Source organism: Podarcis bocagei (genome assembly GCF_964188305.1).
Source record: "Podarcis bocagei genome assembly, contig: HAP1_SCAFFOLD_138, whole genome shotgun sequence".
Taxonomy (NCBI): domain Eukaryota; kingdom Metazoa; phylum Chordata; class Lepidosauria; order Squamata; family Lacertidae; genus Podarcis; species Podarcis bocagei.
The window spans coordinates 153705-175494 of record NW_027670305.1 but is presented as its reverse complement, the minus strand read 5'-3'; the positions used below and the strand labels follow the sequence as shown (position 1 = coordinate 175494).

Sequence of the window (21790 nt, the reverse complement as noted above, 5' to 3'; positions counted from 1 at the left end):
GCCAAAATCAGCCCACCGTGTGGGAGAGTCTCCAACATCCTTTCCCATCCTAGGGTCCTTTGGACTACAACAACTCCCATCTTCACCAGAGCTGTGCTGGCTGGGGCTGGTGGGAGTTGTGGTCCAAAGCGACTGAAGAGCACAGGGGTTGGGGAAGCTTGGGTCTCTTAGCTACCCAAGCTAAGCAGAACCTCCATGTGATGGCCTGGGAATCCGATTCAGAGGGTGAACCGGAGGAATCCCAGCCTGCACAGGAGTCCCCGCCTCCAGGGCCGGCTGAACTGGGGCAGGGCCTTGATTCTGAAGCGCCTGCACCTGTGCCGGATCCTCAGGAGCAGGCACCAGGTGAATCCACTCTGGCTCCAGAGGTGGTTGAGGACTCAGTGCCTACAGGTGAGTCTCCCCCTGGGCCCAGTAACCCTTCAGCCTCTCCTGAACTGCAGAGGCTCAGGGCAGAGAGGCGAAGGGAACTGGTTTCTCCCAGGAGGAGTGCTCACCTTAAGGCCAGGAGAGGCGGGTCTTCTGGGGGCCGGGGCCGCCCCTGGCCTCAGAGAAGATAAAGGCCAGTCAGCCTGGTCCCAGGTTGCGGGAGCAACGTCGTTGTGGAGTACCTGTTCCTGCCCGGACCCAGACCTGACCCTCCAGTGTTCCTGTCCCCGCCCGGCTTCCTGCTTCGGACCTTGTGAACTGTTTCCAGGCTAGTGACCCAGGACCGGACTTTGACCTTCCCCCCGGGACCAGCACACTCCATGTCCAAGTGAAGCCTATCTCTTGGGGGAGGGCTGAGCCATCACTGCTACGGTCAGGCTTGCAAGCGCCCAGAGAGGGAAGGGAGGGCCACCCCCAATGCACGGGCAGGTCCCTTACGCCAGCGGATGGACATGCGAAGGGGGCTCCGGCATGAGACTTGTCGCCCTCGAAACTCTTCTGCTCGACCCAAAAAGAAAATAGATCTGAGTGATAAGGGCAAGCAGCAGCTGGGGGAACTTGTTCTGCAGTACATCCAAAGCCTCAGGTAGCGACAGGATCAGACACAAAGCGTTGGTAGCCTGGAGGGACAAGGACAGGAGAACAGCATTCAGCAGAGGACATCGTCAGATCCAGATCTCCCAACTCTCTATGCAGGACGCGACTCAGACCCCTGGTCCATTTCACTCAGTATTGTCTACACTGACTAGCAGTGGCTGTCCAGGGTTCCAGGCGAGGGACACCCCGACATGGAGATGCTGGGGCCCTTTGGCATACAAAGCAGGTGTTCTGCCCCTGAGCCAGGGCTGGGCTCCAGGAGACCCCCCCCCCACAGTGATGGACCACTAAGATGCCGCTGGGAAGAACCCCAGAGGCCAGTTATTAAGATGCAACCCTCCCCCCCCCAGCCAGAAGCCCCAGCCCCATCCAGCTCCCATTCAAGAACCACCCAGGAGAGAGAAACTGAGTGGTTTCGTACCGCTATTGGCATCTGAGAAGTGCTGCGTCGCCTGTACGTGACTTCTGTGTTGGGGTCTTCACCCTGTAGCCTTTTCAGGAGGGGTCTCAGCAGCTTGATGCTGGAGTACGGATCGGAGACCAAGGCCTTCCAGATCGCTGCAGCACTTCTGCAATTTGTCCAAAGAGAATTTTTCCTTTTTCCCTTTCTTAAAAAAAGTCAGGCCTTCTGTATTTCCTTGATATCGCACGTGCATTAGCAAAGAAAGAAACTACTATTCCCCTTTTTGATATGTAACTCGGGGCACAATTTTTTGCAAGTAGGAAACGGAAATATAAATTAAGAAAGCCCACTTAAATTCAGCTCTCCCCATTTCCACTTTGCAGATTTTCATATCCAGTTTTGCCTCTTAAACACCTTTTGCAAATCAATCTCCTCTAATTTTATGTCTTTCTATATGTTATTTCCACCAGTTCATGCATTTGTGTGCCTACGTGTGTGTGTGTGTGTGTGTGTGCGCGCGCGCTACTTGACTGGAGAACTGCATTGAAAAATTCAGAATAGTGCGAATTTTGAAATACGACAGTTCTCATTTTGGAAACTGCAAATGATGTAAGCTCTCGCTTAAACGTGACCCAAACAGAATTTGTTCCCTGTCCAGAAGGTGGGGGGGGGGGAAACCTGGCATGGCTTCCACCTGAATCTTGAACAGAAATTTGATCCACACTGTGTACTGCTTTTCACAGCGTGGAAGAAAGCCTCATTCCTGCAGAGCAAGCAGTTTCCAGGGGACAAAAAGTTGGCAGCTCTACTTCAAAAACCTGGGAGATGCCCCAGAGTTGGGAAATCTCCATCCATGGCTGATGGGCTGTGGCCTGGCTTGGTGGATCGCAGGTTATGCAGGGCATCTGAGACGCCCTGAGATTTGCAGGCAAAATGGATATCTCCCCCCATATCACACTCATCTCTAAGAGGCCCTTACTCATCACACTCCACTGAGCAGTCCAACAGGCTATCTACGACCGGGTTCAGGCGCTTCGCAGCAAGGTTGACTACAGCTGTGAGTGTCTCATTCTTAGTGTGGGTGTCTGATATTCTGTGGAGATGGTTGTAAATCTCCTTCACAACTATGGGCAGCTGGAAGAAGATAAAAGAAGACCAGGATGAGAAAGTGTGGTGAACCTGAAAGAAAATGAGGGGTTTTGGGGGAATGATATATGACAAGATAAAAAAGATGCTCAAAGTGATTATTACCCACCCCACCCCCGAAAAACAAACAAAACAAAACTGAGATTAAAAACATGGTGGTTGTTTTTTTGGAAGCTGAACTGCAGCAGAATGGAAACAGAGGCGCAATCCACAAACGTGGAAATCAATGCCTTCTTACACCCCTAGAAACAAGCTGATTCTACATCCAAAGAGAACGTTTAATTTAGAGGAAACCTGCTTCCCCCTGCCTCCATTTTGAGCCTTACATCTTCCATGTCCACCCCACATTCCTCAAGGAAGGAACTCAGCAGCTTTCCTGAGGCCTGAGAGACGACTCTGTCTTCCACTGTCAGGTTGTCAATCGCCTTCAACACGACTTCGTTGATCTGGCTGGGCGTGAGGTGCTCCCCAAAAGCCTGGCACAAAGAAGAAAGACGAGGAAGTTTTCTTTTGCTCCGCATCTGACCACTTTTCAGTAGTCCAAGGGACAAACCTAGTGAAAGACACATCCACTTTGCCTCAGATGACCCTCAGGGTCCCTTCCAACTCTCCAATTCTGATTCTATTTAAATGTTTATTTAAGTGACTGAAAGATTTCACAACAAACAAAACTAAGAGTCAGGTGACGCCTTCCTATTTTCAATCCCCATCTAAAACTGGTTATGACCTTGGAACATGAAGAGGTACAATCTAAAGTCAGACTAGAAAATAAGACAACTGTTCTTGCAGAAACAGAGAGGGCCAGTAATAGTGGATATCAGTTATATAATCAATCAATGCCAAACGAAGTCAGATTAGGTGGGAACCTGCAGGCTGTGTGTTTATTTCTTAATATACGTCAAAAACATCCACCACAATGTTAGCATAGTCCAGGCTTCCTCAACCTCGGCCCTCCAGATGTTTTGAGACTGCAATTCCCAGCATCCCTGACCACTGGTCCTGCTAGCTAGGGATCATGGGAGTTGTAGGCCAAAAACATCTGGAGGGCCGAGGTTGAGGAAGCCTGGCATAGCCCATTGGCTTGGCAGTGCCTCATGAAACGGGCACCAAATGGGTCAACTTTTCATCCTCTTTTTCTGCCCAAGGTGGCAATGCCTGGTTCTCTCTCCTCCCCATTTCATCCTCATGAGGGAGTTTAGACCGAGAGACCGTGACTGACCCCATGAGTTTCCTGGCTGAGTGGGGATCTGAGCCCTAGGTCTCCCAGCGCCTGGTCAGACTCTCTACCCACTGCACCACACTGCCTCTTCTCGATCCAGCAAAGGTCAGACATGCAGGGAAGCAGCTCTCCTCACCGCAGTGGCCCATCAGATGCACGGCTAGGGCTACTCCACAATTCTCCTGCAGGATCCATTGGCCTGGCAGCTTGCAGCTTGTAATGCATACGGATCTCTATCCAGGGCTCACAGTTGTGGCAGTGCCTGAGTAGTTTGGGGTTGGGATCTATCTGTCTATCTATCTATCTATCTATCTATCTATCTATCTATCGTTTTGTGTAATGTGACCTTTTAGAATACAGTCATACCTCGGTTTACAACCGCTTCAGGTTGCGTTTTTTCAGGTTGCAGACCACCGAAACCCGGAAGTACCACTTTGTGCATGCGCAGAAGTGCTGAATCGCAACCCGCGCATGCGCAAACACGGGTTGCAAATGCTGCGGGTTGCGAACGTGCATCCTGCACGGATCACGTTCGCAACCCAAGCGTCCACTGTAAGTAGAATTTGGCATGCAGTTTAGACCAATGGGCGCTTGGCTTCAAAAAATTTATTCTAATACAATGCATTTCCATATGTTATTTACACTAATATATTCATTTTCTGGACACTTTTAGCTTGCACAATCCTTTTTGTAGACACTGTTTGGCCAGGAAATGGCACTGAAAAACTCAAGGATGTATGAATTTCAAAGGCAGCTTATGTTTCCGTTCTCATATTGTTTCAGGAAGCCTGGATTTGATAGCTTTGGCTTTAAATGTGAACTGCTCTGAATCTCTCCCTCATCCCCTAGAAGGCGTGGGCTGCTAACTGAGAGCTGGCTGCAGTCTCAGCAAGAAACAGTCCAAAAAGCCACACCTACCTTGGCCACGTTGGAGATGTCGGTGTAAAAGATGGCGGGCCCAGGGATGAAGAAGTCTTCTCGGAACCATTTGACCACGTTGCCTTTCCTGTTCTTACGCCTCATCTCCACCTTCTTAGCTAAACGGGGTCAGGGATGGGGATATGCAGGCAAAAGAAGACAGCATTAGTGCTCCCGGCACACAACCTCCAGTTTCCCCACTGCGACCCACAAAAAGATTCTCAATTTCACCTCAAAAATTAGAATTCAGAACTGGGCAAGGTTCAGAAGGGGGCAACCAAAACTCCGGGACATCCAATGAAACTGAAGTTTCAGGATGGTCGCAGCAGTTGGGGGATTTTCCGTTTAGTAAGATGGCGAGGAAAAGGAGACACACTGTATGGCAAGGGGAAAGTGGAGAGAGAGAAAGCTTTCTCTCTCTCCCTCCTAACACAAGAACTCCGGGACCGCCAATGAAACTGAAGTTTCAGGATGGTCCTTCTTCATGCAGTGCACAGTTAAACTTTGGGACTCCCTGCCACAGGAGGCACTGATGGCCACGGACCAAGATGGCTTTCAAATTCATGGAAGAGAAGGCTACCCATGGCTATTAGCCAGGATGGCTATGCTGGGCCCCCACAGTCAGAGGCAGCAAAGCACAGGAGAAGAAAGAGCTCTTGAGTTCGAATTCTGCTTACTGGTTTCCCAGAGGCAACTGGTCAACCCCTGGGGGAACAGGATGCTGGACTGGGGTGGGCCACTGGTCTGATCCAGGCAGCTTTTCTTGTCTTCTTCAGCAGTGAATCCCTCCCCTCAGACTGACCTCTCGTCTCTGGCCAACGGGGTGTTTGCGTCAGGCCAGTCCTGGCACGAATTCTGGCCCTCCTGAGCTCCCGTCAACCCCAGCAGCAGCCAGCATGGGCAGCACTCAGGGATGATGGGAGTTGGAGCAGCTTCTGGGGGGCTGCAGATCTCCCACCCTGCGGCTTGCAAGAAACACACCCTTTCCCAGCATCGCCCTCACCCATTTTGGCTATCATGATGTAATGGAGATGGTACAAGGCCTCCGCTGACAGCAGGCCAATCTCCTTCACGTTGTCTGCGAGGTGGAGGGACAACAGCGCCACCAGCTGTCCAAGAAGGGGGAAATCCTGGGATATCTAGGAGGTGGAGAGAGAGATGCACAGTCAGTCCTCGTCCCACAGAGCCCAGCAAGAGAAAACCGTCTGGCATGCTTTCAGGCGGCAAAGGTGGCAGAGGGGCGCAGGGCAAGAGATCTGTGCTTAGGTGGCCCACCCAAGGCTTGCCCCAGGGCCTTTTTTCCAGCCAGAACTCACTGGAACTCAGTTCTGGCACCTCTCAGGTGGGCGCTGTTGTCATTATAAGAGAATGAGGGAGGTGAGTTCATGGTGAGTCCTGGCACCTCTTTTTCTAGGAAAATAGCACTGGCTGGCACCTTCCCCTGGGATGGCCATGCCACACCGCTTTGGGGAGCAGGGGAAAGTCCATCTAGTTCACACCTGAACTTTCCAAAGCAATACGCCAACCAAGACACAAGTTTTCCTTCAAAATCCAGAAATCTGGCAATGCAGTTCTCCAAACCACCACAACAAAATGCAGACATTACGGGAGAAGGTACACAGAAACGCACAATTCATAAAAGCAACATGCTTGAATCCTGGGTAGGCCAAGTCTCTTTTTACCTGTCTAGTTTCTGGCACCCCTGGATACATCTTGGCAGCTAGAGACCCAAATATCTTCTAGGGCTAGGCGTGCCTTTTACCAGCTTTGTCTGGTTTGCAAACTATGGCTCTTCCTAGACAGGGATAGCCTGACCATATTCTGCAGTCCATATTTTGGGAACCTCAAGGCTGGATTACTGCAATGTATTCTGGGGGGGGGGGTCTGCCCTTGGATCTGCTTCACCGGCTCCAGCTCATGCAGAATGCTGTGGCCAGATTGCTGGTGGGGGCCTCGGGCTGAGAACATGGGACACCATTCTTAAAACAGCTGCATTGGCGGCCCATCTATTTCTGAGGCAGCTTCAAGGTCTTTCTAGTCATTTACAAAGCCCTGACAATCTGAGGTCCAGGCTGCCTCAGGATGTCAGGAACTCCTATATCGCAGCTTGATCGCTGAGAACATCTATGGGAGTATTGTTAAACCAGAGGGAAAGGGGGAGAGATGCTACCTTGCTATGTTATTATATATCTCATGCACAGATGCAGAATCAATTTAACACCCTGGCTGAAATTTCCCAAGAGGCATCCCTCTGTCTGAAGTTGGAAATAGCAAGATGAACCAAATGGGTTTCTTGGCAAACCCAGCAAAGCGATTCTTCTGTTCTTATGATCTACATAGGTCAGGAAGGGAATTTCCACACACAGCCCTCATATTTGCTCGAGGGTTAGACCGATTAGCCTGATTCTGCCCTGGATAGGATTCCAGAAGGGTTTTTCCTGTGGGATCGGTGCTGATTAGTACCAGTTATTACTGTATTCGCTAATGAACCACTTCCCTCGAGGCACGCAACATATGCAAGTTTTACTTTTATTATTTATTTTATTGCATTTACCTCTCAGCTTTTTCTGCAGGGAGCTCAAGGTGGTCTTCCTCCTCCTCCTCCTCCTCGTTTAATCCCCACAACAATCCTGAGAGGTAGGCTAGGCCAAGAGGCAGTCACAGGCCCCCAAGGTCACATTCAATGAGAGTCACTGCTGAGCGGGGGAATTTGAACCCGGGTCTCTCCCAGGTCTCAGACCAACACTCTAACTACTACACCACAGTGTCTTACACAGCATCCATAAAACATTATGTCAGTATAAATGCTAGCCTGTATCCCACCCTGTAACCTGCCTCCATTGAATCTAGATTTACCCTTTCCGGAGAAAATCCGACAAGTTAAAAACAAATTAAAGCAAGTTAAAAACGAAAATGAAAAAAGACCCATTCGCGTTATCTAATCGGAATGATCTGTTATTGTATTCCTGTGTTTTTATATTGTAAACCACCCCTGTGATCTTCAGATGAAGAGCAGTATGGAAATTTAATACATTTAAAAAAACCACAAATATGAAATTGCAGCATTAAGCCTTGGTCACTCACATCAAAGTCCAAATGCTCAGAAACATATTTCATTAGAAAGCTGGTGCTCTTGACAGCTCTTTCGCGCTCATAGATTTTTGTGGAGTCAATCCAGCCATTTGTGTGCTGCGGGAGAGAAATCATCATCATCACATAGAAGGACAACCATTAATCCGGGTCTGCAAATTCACAAAGCTTTGGCTACTGGCTGGATCAATCATGCTGGGACCATAGAGGGGACAAATTTCAAAAAGGGGTTGTTTTGTAAAGGAGAAAGTTTGCTGCAATTTGTTCTACTTCATCATCATCATCATCATCATCATCATCATCATCATCATTATTTTATACCCCACCTTTTTCCCTGACAGGGACTCCAGGCAGCTTACAAACAAAATAAGAACAACTTGAGATATAGAAAGAAGAAGCCATTAAATGAAACACATTGAAGATTAATAGAATTAGAAATTAATTGGCCCTTGGTTTGTTTTTGTTTTACTGTGTATTTTGTGTTCTCATTTTGTATTTTCATGTTGTGAACCACCCTGCGATCTGTCATTTGTGTGTGTGATAATTACAAAAATACAACACACACCTCACCACAGCCATAGCCATGGAATGCAGGAAGCATCCTTAGACCAAGTCCAGCCATTGATCCGCCAACCTTGGTGTTGGCCACAGGTAATGATGGGCAGCTGGCCCTTTGGGGTTTCAGACAGAGAGCCTTTTCCCAGCCCCACCTGGAGATGCTGAGGACTGAACCTGGGACCTTGAGCATGCAAAACAGAAGCTCTGCCCCTGAGCCACGGCCCTTCCCCATATGCCATCAGCAGAGGACATATCTTTGAAAGGAAACGGATGTGTGCCTTGCACAAGCCTTCCTAGCGGAACAGAGGCCCAGTTCACCATCAGCATCCACAACCAGTGAGTTGGCCACAGACGCCCCCCGTGCAATCATTTCAACAGGATCTGCTGCCTCCCCCTGCTCTGACATCTTGGGGGCTCCCTTACCACTAATATATCCTGCAGCGCCTCCAGAGAGGGGGCCTCTGACAGCAAGCTGGTGAGCATGTTGAGGCAGGCGTTGACCGTCTGCTGATAAAAGTCCTGAAAGGAGAGAAGCAAAAGCAGTTAAAAGCTGAAGACCCCCGTGGAAATCCCATGTGCTCTGGAGCCTTCTAGTCCAGCAGCCCCTTTCCACAGGGGCCAAGCAATGACCCAGTGGGAAACCCGCAAGGAAGACGTGAGCTCAACAGTCCCCTCCTTCCTTGGAGGTTTTTAAGCAGAGGTTGGATGACCACCTGTCATGATTCTATGGTTCTGTGCTGACTGGGGCCAATGGCAGCACAGCTGGAGAAGCACACATTCTTCAACTCTATTTCACTGCAAGAACGGAGGCTACAGGGAAGCAGGCAGAGGGCCTATCAGATGTCAGAGAGATACATAATTATACTTCCTTCTGAAGACATCTGAAGGCAGCCCTGCATAGGGAAGCTTTAAATATTTGATGTCTTGCTGTGTTTTAATTTGTTGGAAACCGCCCAGAGTGGCTGGAGTAACCCAATCAGGTGGGCGGCGTATAAACAAACGAGCAAACAAAAAAAAAATTAAATGCAGTGTAGGAGGGAGGCAAGAGAGTCACAAAATGCAGGCATGCAGGAATCATTCGTGGATGCATTCTAGCCAAAGGTTAAATGCAGTTAATATTGAAACATGATTACAATCAAAAATATACACCCAAAGTCTCTGGTTGTTACATCATTGTGATGGGCCAAGTGTCTGTGGCAGCGTTATCTGTAGCTTACACGGCCCAGACTCTCTGCCCTCAAATCCTTTAACCTGGCAACCCCATTTTCCTCCATTCATATCCCGAGAAGCAGAAGGTCCAGTCACCTGGCTCTGTGATGATTGTGTGGGACTCCCGGCTTTGAGTTTTGTAAGTTTCAAGGAGGGCAACGAAAACACCTTCTTGGTGCTTTTTTTCACTAGCTCAGACCGAAGCATGGAGTCCATCGGTGGTCTCACGGCACTGAAGAGGAAAGAGAAAGGAGAGGAAATGCTCAGCACCCAGCAGTCCATAAACCTGGTGAGGAAATATGCAGTGTGTCTGGCCAAGTGTATGGCAAGGGAAGGACCAGGAATAGGTGGGGCAGTGAGAAGTTCCTCCCTGTACTTACGTCATGCAGGTGACGGTGATGATGGCGTGGTGCAGGACAGAAATAGAGAAAGATCCCAACGGCTCCTCTTCAATGATTTCCTGTTGTGGGGAAGCACACAGCACGTCAGAGACCTGGAGGCACCATCGCTGCCACCACCACTCCAAGCCCTGACCTGCGCTCTCTCTCCAGCCCAGCCCTCTGGACAGCACCTTTGCAGTTGGCAAGTGGGTCCTCCCAGGGGAGAAGAGTGGGCTTCCTGGATCTGGGAATGAGATCCATCTTTCACCTGGACAGAGCTCTACCTCAGAAGAAGGTAAGATCAGCCTTCTGGACCAGGCCAATAGCCCATCTAGTCCAGCATCCTGTTCTCACAGCGGTGAGAAACCAGGGAGCAGACCATGAGCCCAAGAGCCCTCTCCCCGCCTGTGGCTTCCAGCAACTGATGTTCAGAAACATTGCTTCCTTCCTCTGTGGAGGTAGAACATAGCAATCATGGCTAGGAGCCATGGACAGCCCTCTCCTCCTGGGACAACCTAGCCTCTTTTCCTTAGGCGCTGGTGACATCCTGCTGAGGTTGCCACAATGGAGGGCTGCCTTGCAAGAGGGTTTGGAAACTTGAGCTGGAGCAGAATGTGACCACCCAGAAATTGTTTGGGGCCAGATGCTCAGAACCTGCAACACCAACATTTTACCAGAGCTAGACCTACACAGCTATATATAAAAAACACGCTCTGGAAAACCCCCCCCCCCAGGAGATTTCTTTTTCTTTTTTCTTTACTCACAATGATGCAGATGGTGAGCTCCACTTTGTGTGGGAAGATGACATGTCCCACATTCGTTTGAACAAGCGCCTCGGTTGTGAGAATGGCTGCTTTCATAAGGCTCTTTTTCAGAGCCTCGTCCTAAAAGGAGAAGGGATTTTATGAAATTGAGATTGAATCCAAATCACAAGGCAACATAAAGCCACACTGACCCTAACCCTAATTCTAATCCTTACCCTAACACGAACCCAATCCTAAAATTAACCCTAAGCCTAACCCAGAAATGGTCTTGTTAGAGAGTAAAATTCATGTTAAATTGCTGTTTTAGGGGTTGTTTTTAAAAGTCTGGAAGTGATTGATCCATTTTGCATTACTTTCTATGGGAAAGTGCTTCTTGGTTTTGGAACGCTTTGGTTTTAGAACGGACTTCCATAATGGATTAAGTTTGAGAACCAAGGTACCACTGTAATACCCCATTTGGTCCTACGTGTGGAGTCAGTATACACCACAGTCTACAACTCTTCCGTGGATGAAGCCAGAGACCCTGCCCTAGGGCACAGTCTGAAGGCATGTGGTGCAAGGACCTTGACGGAGCTCAGGAGGTCTGCTCAGTGCCGAGAGAACAAGCAACAGAAGTCCGTGGGAAAATGAGAGCCATACCTTCCTGGTGTTCTGGAATTGGAAGAGGAGCTCTGCCACAATGAGCTCGATGAAGCGCAGGAGGTCTTCAGGCCGCGCCCCAAGAGCCATCTGCCCGTAGCAAAGTATGATGGTGATACTGGCATTCCTCTCCCCTGTATTCTGGAGGGAAAGGGTGGGGAAAGTGAGTTTGGGGCAACACACTCCTGGGTTTCATTTTTCTTGCCTCCTTTGAACAAATCACAGTGAATATTATCCATCCTTTGGGGCGTTTGAAGTAACACTTGATGGACGTTAACTGAAAATGGAAGGAAAAGGTTCTGATCTCCTTCCAGCTGGGTTGGAGGAGGAGAGGAGAGTCGGGGGCACACGACCCCAAGGCCCCCTCAGGTTATGGAACTGTTAGATGTGCACGCAGTTACTATGCCTTTGTAACAATTTGCCTCATTTACAAATATATGGAGGTGAACACAGAGAGTGATACTCAACTATGCTTTGCTTCAAGTAGACCGGTTGAAATGAATGGGCCCAACTTAGTCATGTTCATTAAATTCAGTGGGTCTACTCTAAAACATAGTGGAATGTGGCCAGCAGGCACTCCCATAAGGCAGATGAACGCTTGCCCGAGAGCACCCCATTTTCAAAAGCTGGTTGCAGATGAAACCTCTCTCCTCTTTCTCTCTGCCTCTCCCAACCTGCCGACTGCCTTCTCTCTTGGGTTTTGCTCCCTGCCCTCAGTTGGAGAGGTGTCCCCTCTTCCAAACACTAAGAGGTTCTTCATTCAAAACTTTCTGACAGTGGAACACTCTCCCTCAGGAGATTCAAGACTCTCCTTTGTCGCAGGTTGGAGGACCATCTGTCAGGGATGCTTGAGCTGAGATCCCTGCATTGCAGGGGGTTGGACTAGATGACCCTTGGGGTCCCTTCCAACTCTACAACTCTGTGATTCTATCTTCTATGGTAACCAGGAGACAACCCCCCACCCACCAAAATTAGCTTCCACTATTGAAGAAATGCCAGCCAAGCATCCAACAACCAAGCTAAAAACATGAGTCAGTGCACTTTTGTATTGCTTGTACTTTGGGGATGACCAATGGTTTCTAACGAATCCGTTTGGCTGACTGACTGAGCAAAAGGATCAGATTAGATCTAGGATCTGGAGCCACAGAGACAGGACTGCTGGAGCCCACATCAGAAGGATGGCTGAGACATACACCCAGAGGAAGTTTCTGGCCTTACATACTGAGAGCATTAGCAGATCTAATTCCTTTATTGGAGTGGTAAGGATCACATCCCTTGAAAAAGAGTATATTTTGAAATGGAGGAGGATTCATTCTCTTCCAACACAGGTCTGTTTTTCTAGATCAGGCATTCCCAAACTCGGCCCTCCAGATGTTTTGGGACTACAACTCCCATCCCTAGCTAACAGGACCAGTGGTCAGGGATGGTGGGAAGTGTAGTCCCAAAACATCTGGAGGGCTGAGTTTGGGGATGCCTGTTCTAGATAATAGGACCCAGAGGCTGTTTCGTATGCTTTGATGTGGATCTAAATAGCAGCTAAGGACCCAATAAATTGAGAGAAAAAGGGAAAAAAGAAATTTTAAAACAAATAATGGAGAATGAGAAGAGATTGGTTACCAGTCCTGAAGATAAAAAAACTAAAATGAATATTAAAGTGTTACAAGCACAATTTGCAATGACAATAAACAGAGAAGTAGAATGGAGATAAATAAGAAAGAAAAGAAGTTATTTTTATATGCAGTGACAGCAGCAAGAATACTGATGGCCCAGAAATGGAAACAGGAGGAGCTATCTACGATAGAAGAATGGAGAACTAGAATGATGGACTATGCAGAACTGGATAGAATGACTGGAAGGATCCGGAATCGACGAGACGAAAGATTTAAAGAAGATTGGGAAAAGTTTATCCAGTATATGCAAAAACTGAGTGATAATCAAATTACGTTTGTAAGTTTTAAGGAAGCTCTGTGAGGGGAAATGGTTAAAATGGCAGAAATGTGTTAAAAGTAATAAAGGGAAGGAATTGCAGACAAATTGAGGGAAGTCAAAAAGAGAAGTAAGATTTAATTAAGATGTATGGAGTGTATGAATTTGTTTTTTGTATTTGAAAACCAATAAAAATATAATATATATATAAAAAATAGCAGTAAGGACCCAATCTGCCAGGATCTTCTCAACCTGGTACCCTTCAGATATTGTTGTGCTACAACTCCCATCGTGTCTAACCATTGGCCATGCTGTCTGGGGCTGATGGGAGTTCCAGTTCAAAACACACAGATGGGGAAGGGGCACCAGGTTGGGGATGGCTGAGCTACACTCTTGCAATGCTCCTTCCTCATTTGACACCCTTACCTCAGACATCTCAATCTTCCTTGCAATGACTGCATGGCCGAAATCACGCAGCGCCATCAGCATCTGATATAAATGGCAGTATGAAGCCACACCGACAGCCTCAGAAATTCCCTAGGGAGAATGATGCACGTGTTATAAGGAAAAAACTGCTCCTTTTCCCTTATGGGGTACCCAAGAGCCCATAGAGTCCTTTTGCAGGTTCTCTATCGGTAGGAGAAAATAACAGGCCAACCAGAGAATCTTGAGAAGCAAAGCAGCTAGTAAGCCTGATTTTTATGAACTGTTGCAACAGGGTGCTCACAACCACACGCAGGAGGCAGGAGGGACCCCAAACAATGACACGCAAGACATTTTGAATTTGCCCACCCTGGAGCCCAAGACCCCCCCCCCCATATATCATACATACATCAGAGAAGGGGCGATCTACAACAGAATCCTGTCTGACAGAAAAATGTTGGTGGGGTTACCTGGCTGCTAATGGGTTTACCTGGACAGCCTGGCTATTCTAACTACTTAATTCCTGAGTCCAGGTCACAGGCTTGCCCTATTCATATCTTAAATGTGCCCTTATGGCAGGATTTGTGAGCAAAGAGACAATGGGGAGGTTTTTCTCATTTCCTCCCTCCTTGCAGAGAAACATTTGAGGTCAGTTTGGGAGAGACAAAATGGTTTCAGGACTTTTCCCTGTACTGTTTCAGACATGCGGTTTATATACTTATTTATTTATGTATGTGTTTGCTTGGTACACTTATTTTATATCTTAGACCTTATAATTCTCATAACACACGTCAATCTGCACTTTCAGAAACAATGTTTGAAACAAAACATTGCTATCTTTCAAAATTTGCACAGGTAATTTTGTGATGCAGTCATCCAACCAATGTTTGAATAAATGTGCTCTATTAGTGGGATCTGCTGGCAAAAACGTGTACATTTGTCAAAACCGTGTAGCACTGCCTAGGACTTTATGGGAACACAGGAATTCACTCACCTCTCTGACTGTTTCCTCTTCAAGAGGCAACTTTAGAAGTAAGTGCAAGTATTGGTGGACTGTATCTTTGTTCCTGGAATCCCGTAGTTTGAGTCCGTAGTATCTATAGAGGACAGTCTAAGGGGTGGGGAAGGTTTGGGTGAGTCACAGTGAGGAGACCCCACCAGTTACATAAACTGCTTTTCGAAAACCAAAGAATTTCAATTTTACCTTCTGAAAATGTCAGGTAATGCTAAATAATAATAATAATAATAATAATAATAATAATAATAATAATAATAATAATAGATTGCAAGTACTAGACAATTGTTTTAATGATTTGTATGCAATTTGACACACAGTTTACTTACCACACAAAACTAAATTATATTAATTTAACCACAGTATCTTCTGAAATGCTACAACTCTTTAGTACCCCTCATTTGAGGAATTTGAAAGCTGAAGAGTTCAGCATGTCCTAATTGCTCTGCCTCCACAGCTGGAGGCAGGAATGCTTCTGAATACCAGTTGCTGGAAAGCACAGGAGGGGGAAGGCCTCTGTGTTCGAATTTTGCTTTCAAATTTCCCACGGGCATCTGACAGTAAGAGCTGTTTGCCAGTGGAATTTGCTGCCAAGGAGTGTGGTGGAGTCTCCTTCTTTGGAGGTCTTTAAGCAGAGGCTTGACAACCATATGTCAGGAGTGCTCTGATGGTGTTTCCTGCTTGGCAGAGGGTTGGACTCGATGGCCCTTGTGGTCTCTTCCAACTCTAGGATTCTATGATTCTATGATTCTATCTGGTTGGCCACTGTGAGATCAGGATCCTGGACTGTGCAGGCTGCTGGTCTTACCCAGCAGGCTCCTCTTTCGTTCTTACGACACACTTTTGTCCTAGATAAACTGACCCTAGGTTCTTCCCGCTTTTTAAGAAAACTAGTACCTGCACCCGCAGCCTCTTATGGGTCTCCCCACCCACCCTGCGTGACTGAAATTGGGAGAGGGTGTTCTCTTTTCTGGCACCCCACCTACGCCACAGTGGGGCTACCTTTGAAGGTGACCCGGAAACTACAACTAATCCAGAACGCGGCAGCTAGACTGGTGACTGGGAGCGGCCGCAGAGACCACATAACACCGGTCTTGAAAGACCTACATTGGCTCCCAGTACGTTTCCGAGCACAATTCAAAGTGTTGGTGCTGACCTTTAAAGCCCTAAACGGCCTCGGTCCAGTATACCTGAAGGAGCGTCTCCACCTCCATCGTTCTACCCGGACACTGAGGTCCAGCGCCGAGGGCCTTCTGGCGGTTCCCTCACTGTGAGAAGCCAAGTTACAGGGAACCAGGCAGAGGGCCTTCTCGGTAGTGGCGCCCGCCCTGTGGAACGCCCTCCCACCAGATGTCAAAGAGAACAACAACTACCAGGCTTTTATTTTTATTTTTTATAAAATTTTTATTGGTTTTACAAAATTTTAGAAAACAAACAAACACTTAAAAGGACAAACATACATGTATAATTTCATAACATATTTTCATAAACCTCTTTTCTCGGACTTCCCCATACCCCCCCTTTCTGCATCCCAATGTCTATAGTTTTATAGCAACTCCCAATTGTTACTTTCCAACCTCTGTCATCTTAGTCATCTCTATATTCTGACCTTATATCACTGTATCCCTTTGTTTCTGAGAACCACAACACTTTAACATTCATTAAGTTTATAATAGTCCTTAAGATAACTTTTAAATTTTCTCCATTCTTCTTCCACCGTCTCTTTTCCTTGGTCACGGATTCTGCCTGTCATCTCGGCCAATGTCATATAGTCCATCACTTTCATCTGCCATTCTTCCAGAGTGGGTAGATCTTGTGTCTTCCAATACTTCGCGATAAGTATTCTTGCTGCTGTTGTAGCGTACATAAAAAAAGTTCTATCCCTCTTTGACACCAATTGGCCGACAATGCCCAAGAGAAAGGCCTCTGGTTTTTTAGGAAAAGTACATTTAAGTACCTTTTTCATTTCATTATAGATCATTTCCCAGAAAGCCTTAATCTTCGGGCATGTCCACCAAAGGTGATAGAAGGTACCTTCAGTCTCTTTACATTTCCAACATTTGTTATCGGGCAGATGATAAATTTTTGCCAGCTTGACTGGGGTCATGTACCACCTATAGACCATTTTCATAATGTTTTCCTTTAAGGCATTACATGCCGTGAATTTAATACCGGTGTTCCATAACCATTCCCAGTCAGCTGAGGCAGAGGGCCTTCTCGGTAGTGGCGCCCGCCCTGTGGAACGCCCTCCCACCAGATGTCAAAGAGAACAACAACTACCAGGCTTTTAGAAGACATCTGAAGGCAGCCCTGTTTCAGGAAGCTTTTAATGTTTGATGTATTATAGTATTTTAATATTCTTTTGGAAGCCGCCCAGAGTGGCTGGGGAAGCCCAGCCAGATGGGCGGGGTATAAATAATAAATTATTATTATTATTATTATTATTATTATTATTATTAGTGTTGTTGTTGTTGTTGGTTGCCAAGACAGAGAGAAAACCTGAGCAGCAGGTTGCGTTCAGACGATCTCCTTGTATTCCCTGCGGGGACAGCCAGAAGAGGCAGAGTTGGTCAACTTGCTCAATGAGGGAGACTGCCAAACGCTCTGCCCCCTCTCTTTTCCCAAAGGGGGAAAGGGGGAGCCAACTGCTGTGGACCCTCGGGCTCAGAAGAAACCAGAGTTCTGTCTGCACCAGACATTAGAAGCCCCATGAATGATCTTGCTTCCCCCACAGAACCCTTGTTCAAAGCTCCTTAAAATATTAGTGTTAGATCAGGGTTTCCCAAACTTGGGTTTCCAGCTGTTTTTGGACTACAACGCCCATCACTCCTAGCTAGCAGGACCAGTGGTCAGGGACGATGGGAATTGCAGTTCAAAAACAGCTGGAGACCAGATTTTTACGGCCCTCTCTAGCTTGTCCCTCAGGGCCTGAGTGTGCTAAGCAGGAGTGGGGGGGACGACCTCCCACGCTCCTTGAAGAAAATGTTTTGCTGGAAGTTCACCCTTCCCACAGGAGGTCATTCCAGGTGAATTGTGTTCATGTTCAAGCCAAATAACCAAAAGAGGGAAAGGTGGAGGTTTTGCTTGCTGACGCTTACTGAGGAAGCCTGCACTCTGATTGGCTTGGTAGTTCTGAGGGAGCTTTGCCTCTGAATGTTTTGTTCAGTGTCTCCCTGCTATGTACAAGGCCTGTGCTAAGAAAGGAAGTAAAACTTCTCTGTTCTTCTTTCCTCAGATTGTATGCTGCCCACCCCACCCCACCCGGTGTCATCTACGATACTCAGAACTTACCTTCTCAGGTCCTGGCTTAGAGGTCTTCTGCTGGCCAGGGACTGCTGCTCTCAGGGACAAGATAGTCGATTTTCTGTGGACACTGGAGGTCTGCTTTTAAAGTCGGAAAGAAAAGGGAATAAAATTAAGAAAAGTGTCGTGTTTTTTTTGTCTAGAGAACAGTTGCCATTTATTTGCCACTTGTCTTCTCTTTAAAAATATGCATGCCTAGAAATAGACTAGACTAGAAATATCATAATTATCTGTCTATGCATTTCTAACAGTATAACCAAATCAGTAGTTTTTGATATAACTGCAAAAAACAACTCTGAACATTTATTATTCCCAAAATCTTACTGGCTAGTGATTTGAGTCATGATTTTAAATTGATTTGATTTAAATCAACTCTCCCCTGCATCATAAAGGATGTGGGTGGTGCTGTGGGTAAAACCTCAGCGCCTAGGGCTTGCCGATTGCATGGTCGGTGGTTCGAATCCCCGTGGCGGGGTGAGCTCCCGTCGCTCGGTCCCAGCTCCTGCCCACCTAGCTGTTCGAAAGCACCCCTAAGTGCAAGTAGATAAATAGGGACTGCTTTCTAGCGGGAAGGTAAATGGCGTTTCCGTGTGCTGCGCTGGTGCTGCCTCGCCAGAGCAGCTTCGTCACGCTGGCCACGTGGCCCGGAAGTGTCTCCGGACAGCGCTGGCCCCCGGCCTCTTAAGTGAGATGGGCGCGCAACCCTAGAGTCGGACACGACTGGCCCGTATGGACAGGGGTACCTTTACCTTTACCTTTAGCCTGCATCACACGCACCTGGGGAGCTGGCTGGAGGTGTTTGAGGATGGTGTCCAAAATTTCCCGCTCATCCATCATCTCCAAAGTTTCTCTAAGCGATCTTCCTCTCAGCAGCTTCTTACTCGCCCACAAGTATCCAAATTTCTCATCTGAGAGTTCTTGAGAAAGAGAAAGAGAAAGAGAGAGGTGAGTATGTGAGGCAGACGAGAGGAAAGGTCAGTTCTTTGTCAGGGGGCTTCCAGTTGCTCCTTCCAGATGGGATTCAATGGCACATCAGCAGAGTCAAGTTGCTCGGCTGAAGCGATTTGCACAATGAACCTACTTCCCAGTGTGGTGTGGAGCCAGTGTGGTGTAGTGGTTAAGAGCGGTAGTCACGTAATCTGGGGAACCGGGTTCGCGTCTCCGCTCCTCCACATGCAGCTGCTGGGTGACCTTGGGCTAGTCACACTTTGAAGTCTCTCAGCCCCACTCACCTCACAGAGTGTTTGTTGTGGGGGAGGAAGGGAAAGGAGAATGTTAGCCGCTTTGAGACTCCTTAAAGGGAGGGAAAGGCGGGATATCAAATCCAAACTCTTCTTCCCGCTCCCCAACAGGCTCCAAATTGGACATTTTTCGTGGTGGGAAAAGTGACAGGGAAACTAGAATGGAAAGCGGGAGCTTGCATTTTCTTGATGCGACATTGTCTCATCTCCCTGCGAATGAATTGGGATGAGCGCTCACTCGCTGACCTCATTCAACATCCCCACAAACTTTGGCAAACGGATCCGGACGAAGGTTCAGGAAGCAGGTCGTGGGGAAGGGGCCACAGAACTGCCGCATCAGCTCAGTTCCTCGGACCGGCAATGGCAGCCCCAAAGGGTGGCCGCACCATGTCATCTCTGCATGCTTCAAATGGCACCACCTGGTGTCTACCATACTGGGGTAGACTTTCAGGGGAGGGGTCTTTCTGGGGTGGCTGAGGGTCATTTCCAGCCTTCATCAGGGACCTCTTAATGAAAGAGCTCCCCACGGCTCCTAGTACTACTTTGTCGTTGTTCTTCACTGTAAACTCCTGCATATCCAGAATTACAAGACACTTCCCACATGTGTGTACGTTCCATGCACCCTGGACTTCTGATAGCACAATTGGGCTTCCCCCACCCTCTCTTCTCCCCATATGCCCCCAAGCACCCCCTAATTGGCTCAGGGGTAGGCAGGCGAACCCCCAGAACAAAACATGCAGGGGGGAAAGAGCGGGTAGGTTGTCCCACCAGGAAAGCAGAAATGTCTGAGCAAATGTGGCAATCTGCTTAGCGCTGTGTTGAATTTGTCCCCTTTCACCAAACTGGGAAAAATGGTTTCTGGAAAGTGCAGATAGCAGATGCATGGCATAACTGAGAAGGGATCATAGAACTGTAGCGTTTGAAGGGACCTGCGGGGTCACCTAGTCCAACTCCCAGCAATGCAGAACAGAACAGGGTCAGCCACCTGGAAGTCCCTGCTCCATGTTACACGCCTCTTAAAAAGGAGGGGTGGGGTGGGTGGGACTTGCGCCCAGAGATCAAGGAAACCAAGAGAGACCCCGGCCTCGGATGACGCAGGCCTTGCCAAGGGGAACCCAAAGGGGATCTGGGTCTGCCTACTCACCTGGGAACACTGGCCCAGAACCCTCAGGGCTCTTCTTTTTCCCCAGGGACAAGTGCCGCTGCTGCCTGGAGTCCTGTCTGCTGCTGACTTGGTGAACAGTGCAGGTCTGACGCTGGACCAGGTCTGGGAAGGCTACCGAAGGGGTCTGAGATTTCCTCCTGGCCTCCGCAGGTGATTGGGAAGGTTTCACCAGCATGGGCAAGAGCTGGGAGGTTCTCTGGCTAGCCGGGTCGTGGGTGGCACTTTGTTGCAGACTAGATGACGGGGCCTCCACCTTGTCCCGCTGCCCCTGGTTGCTCTCCTGGATGTTTTCATTACTTTCCTGGTCCTTCTTTTTCAGGCCCCGGAGCTTATTCAGGAAGGAGGTCATCCTGCTAGAGAGGAAATGGCCCCCTGGTTGGTTTGCTCATTGGTAACCCCTTTGGACTCCCCTTCCTTTCACCACTTGAGAAGCAGCAAGCAATCCCTCCCTATTGCTGCACGCCAACCCAATCTCCGTGGTGCGAGAGTCCACGGGTTCCAGGCATTCACCCAGGGTTTGTGTTTACTTTTGGGATTGAGGGGCAGCGGAGACGGTGATCTCTTGAGGATCTATGGTTTATTTACACATCTATGCAACCTGAGCCTATGATGGAGGGGTTCACAACATCGACACCCCAAGAGGGTCTTGCGTCTCCCATAGTTGCAGAGTGTCAGGCTGGAGCAGCAAGAAGAAGGTGATTGGGTTGGTGTGCAACAAGGGGTAGGAATTGCTTGCTGCAACTCAAGTGGTGAAAGGAAAGGCACTTTGCATATGTTCAGAGGCCTCCTTGCCTTCATTAGTTCTCCTGTCCTAAGACTGAGATTCTTTAGGGCTGAAAACACGTTATGGGGCTAAGCGACAGCAACTCCTGGAGCAAACTGAATCCAAACTTTATGGAATCTTACTATCATGATGGGCTGTTATTTGGCCAACCCCACAATTTATTTTATTCTTTTAGGGAATAAAATACACCACCCTTCGTCAAAAAAAGGAACGTATCCGGGGCAGTTCAATAACAATCTGTCAGAATGAAGGTTAGCAACCAGAGGCAGCCAGTTTGAATGCGCAGGAGTTATTTTACCTGATATTCTCCTTCGCCTCTTTGTGATCTGTAATCTTCAGGGGGCAAAAGGAAATAAAAACTCTCTGATAATGTGGCTCCTCCTCACCAGCGTTGCTAGGAGCCCACAAGCCCCTGGAGACATGAGGTCACAGCATTATTTATGGCAACATCAGGCGTGCAATGATGTCAGTGGAAAGGAGACCTCTTGCTCACCTGGCCTGGGACAATGGGCCAGGTGTGTGCAGGTGTGGCCTTGCAGTTTCACTGCGGTCCCCCTGGGTTTTGCTGAATCCAAAAGCCA

General features: G+C 48.1%; 1 protein-coding gene across 1 annotated transcript; it reads right to left on the bottom strand.

Annotated features, from left to right (window-relative positions):
* Nucleotides 1-843: 843 nt before the first annotated feature.
* Nucleotides 844-21562, bottom strand: LOC308579528 (maestro heat-like repeat family member 5). The gene is made up of 18 exons (XM_081214095.1): nucleotides 21508-21562; nucleotides 20405-20775; nucleotides 18797-18936; nucleotides 18008-18100; nucleotides 14696-14812; nucleotides 13705-13815; nucleotides 11353-11493; nucleotides 10714-10833; nucleotides 9950-10029; nucleotides 9666-9801; nucleotides 8784-8879; nucleotides 7797-7901; nucleotides 5716-5851; nucleotides 4713-4831; nucleotides 2902-3051; nucleotides 2409-2563; nucleotides 1448-1595; nucleotides 844-1049 (listed from the first exon to the last, which is right to left on the bottom strand). Exons 2-18 carry the CDS (start codon nucleotides 20772-20774, stop codon nucleotides 864-866), a joined length of 2403 nt encoding a protein of 800 aa, XP_081070221.1. The 5' UTR covers nucleotide 20775; nucleotides 21508-21562; the 3' UTR covers nucleotides 844-863.
* Between the last annotated feature and the right edge of the window lie 228 nt (nucleotides 21563-21790).